This window comes from Crocuta crocuta, unplaced genomic scaffold, assembly GCF_008692635.1.
Source record: "Crocuta crocuta isolate KB4526 unplaced genomic scaffold, BGI_CrCroc_1.0 scaffold943, whole genome shotgun sequence".
NCBI classification, from domain to species: Eukaryota; Metazoa; Chordata; class Mammalia; order Carnivora; family Hyaenidae; genus Crocuta; species Crocuta crocuta.
In genome coordinates, this window is record NW_027528208.1 from 138,058 (window position 1) to 140,116 (window position 2,059).

General features: G+C 45.9%; 1 protein-coding gene across 1 annotated transcript in view; it reads right to left on the reverse strand.

Moving 5' to 3' along the window:
• ZNF630 (zinc finger protein 630) overlaps window positions 1-1,879 on the reverse strand; it is an 11,280-nt gene extending 9,401 nt beyond the window's left edge. Inside the window, 2 exon segments of the mRNA XM_077752935.1 lie at window positions 1,456-1,860; window positions 1,862-1,879. Coding sequence (XP_077609061.1) covers window positions 1,456-1,860; window positions 1,862-1,879 — 423 coding nt within the window.
• Between the last annotated feature and the right edge of the window lie 180 nt (window positions 1,880-2,059).

Below are 2,059 nucleotides of genomic sequence, written 5' to 3' on the forward strand. Positions count from 1 at the left end.
GGTGAGGGGCATAATGGGGTGTATTATATAATTCCCTCCATTTTGCTGAATGCTTGAAAATTTCCATAGAAATAAACTTAGTAGTATTATGGAAATAAAGTTAATAGCATGGAAAGACACCTGCAAAATGAAGAAGAGGCAGACCACAAGATCACACTCCCAACTGTTTAATTACAACAAACATCTGTCCCCCAAGATATCACAATGGTTTGTGGAAAGCTCAAACCTACCCGACAAAATCTTATTCATTGGTATCTAATTTATTTTATTGGATTTTCTTGGATATCACATGAGTAGAACTGACCTTGAATTCATGGAAGATCCATGAAATATATATAAGATCAGCGCTACAAAACCATAGTGAATAGATAATAATCAGGTATTCACTCACTTAATTATCACCCCAAGCCTCAAAGGATAGACCCTGCTATTGTCCTCATTTCACAGCAAAGAAACTGAGGCCTAAAGAGGTTAAGTGACTTATCCATTATTATACAGCCAGTGACTAGAGGGTGAAGTGGTGGGAAAACAAAAAGCAGAGAACTCCTCCCTAGTTGTCATGGCACCAAAGTTTTCAGAGATGCAACTCTTCTTCTGAGTGCCCTAAAAGTTAATTCTCCCTCTAAATTACAGAGGACATTCTCTGGTTCTTAATTTGAGAATAACAAAACTCTAAATTTACATTGTGCTTTATAGCTCAACGCTAACTTAAAACCTTAATATTCAAAGCCACAACAAGAAAGAGGGAAGCCAAGAATCAAGGAAAAAATTGCAAAACACATATCATTGATAAAGGAGTAGTATCAGAATATATAAAAACAAGTCCCACAAATCAATAAGGAAAAGGCAGACATTCAATAGTAAAAGGAGCAAAAGATCTGAACAGGTGCCTCACAAAAGAGGATCTAAGGTATCGATACATATATGAAAAAGCAGTCATCGGGGAAATACCAATTAAAGGCTCAATGTCTGACTCCTCCATTGGAATGTAGACACCACAAGGGCAGGGATTTTTGTTTATTCGTGGATGTAGGATTGATCTCAAAGAGTCACCCTTCATGGACCCCACAGAATCCCAATACTGACCCTACACCTTCGAATTCCTGTCTCCACGGACCCTCATCATTCACCCTAAAGACCACACCATTGCTCACCTCAGATCACCCATCATTCACCCAACAGATTCTCCATCACTCACCCAGGCCCCATTCACTCACCCCACAAACCCCTTTAACTTCCTCCCTCAAAACCCTACCATTCACCCTACAAACACCTTTGCTCACTGCACAAACCCCCCTATCACTCACTTCCTTAAACTCCTCATCGAATATCCCACACGGTCTTACCCACTCCCCTCCCTATCACTGTTTTCCACATCATTCGGTCCAAAGGACCCCCTCATCCATCCTTCCACAATGACCACACAGACCCGCATCACTCAAAGGGGCCCCTCACCCTGGCTCTGCTCTCAGGACCCCAAAGCTCCTTCTCAAGACGAGCTTGGCTCCCTGCTTGCACAAATGGGCTCAACATCCCCCGAAATTCCTTTTCCCCTCCAGCCCTCCTTGGTGGGTCTGGTTGACGCTTTAGCTTATCTTTCGCACGCCCAGAAACAGCCTCCAAGCCGAGCTCTACCAGTAACAAAAATGGCGTCATTCGGTCTGCGCCAGGAACAACGTCGCCGGCCAGGAAAATGGCCAGGGCCTCACACTGCTTCTTGAGGCTCCCATTCCAGCCAGAAGAGATATGCGTTTTGGAGTCCGGGAAGTCCCCGTGATATTTCCGAGGCAGGGTATTCAGAATTGGTGCTTCGAAAGCAGTGTGAGGCTCGGATGTGTAGCGACTGTTCCGGGGCGGCTGAATGGGCGTTCCCGGCCATCTGCAGAGGCACTGCCTGAGCAAAGGCGTGGCGTCGCGCGGGTAGGGGTGTTGGGTGGGAACGCGGTCCTGGGAGCGGGGCGGGGAGGGAGTCGTAAGGCTGGAAGGTAGAAGCACCGCCTGGGAGATTGCTCTGCCGAAGCTTCATTTGTAAAACATCTGGAGGAAGCGCAGACTCTTT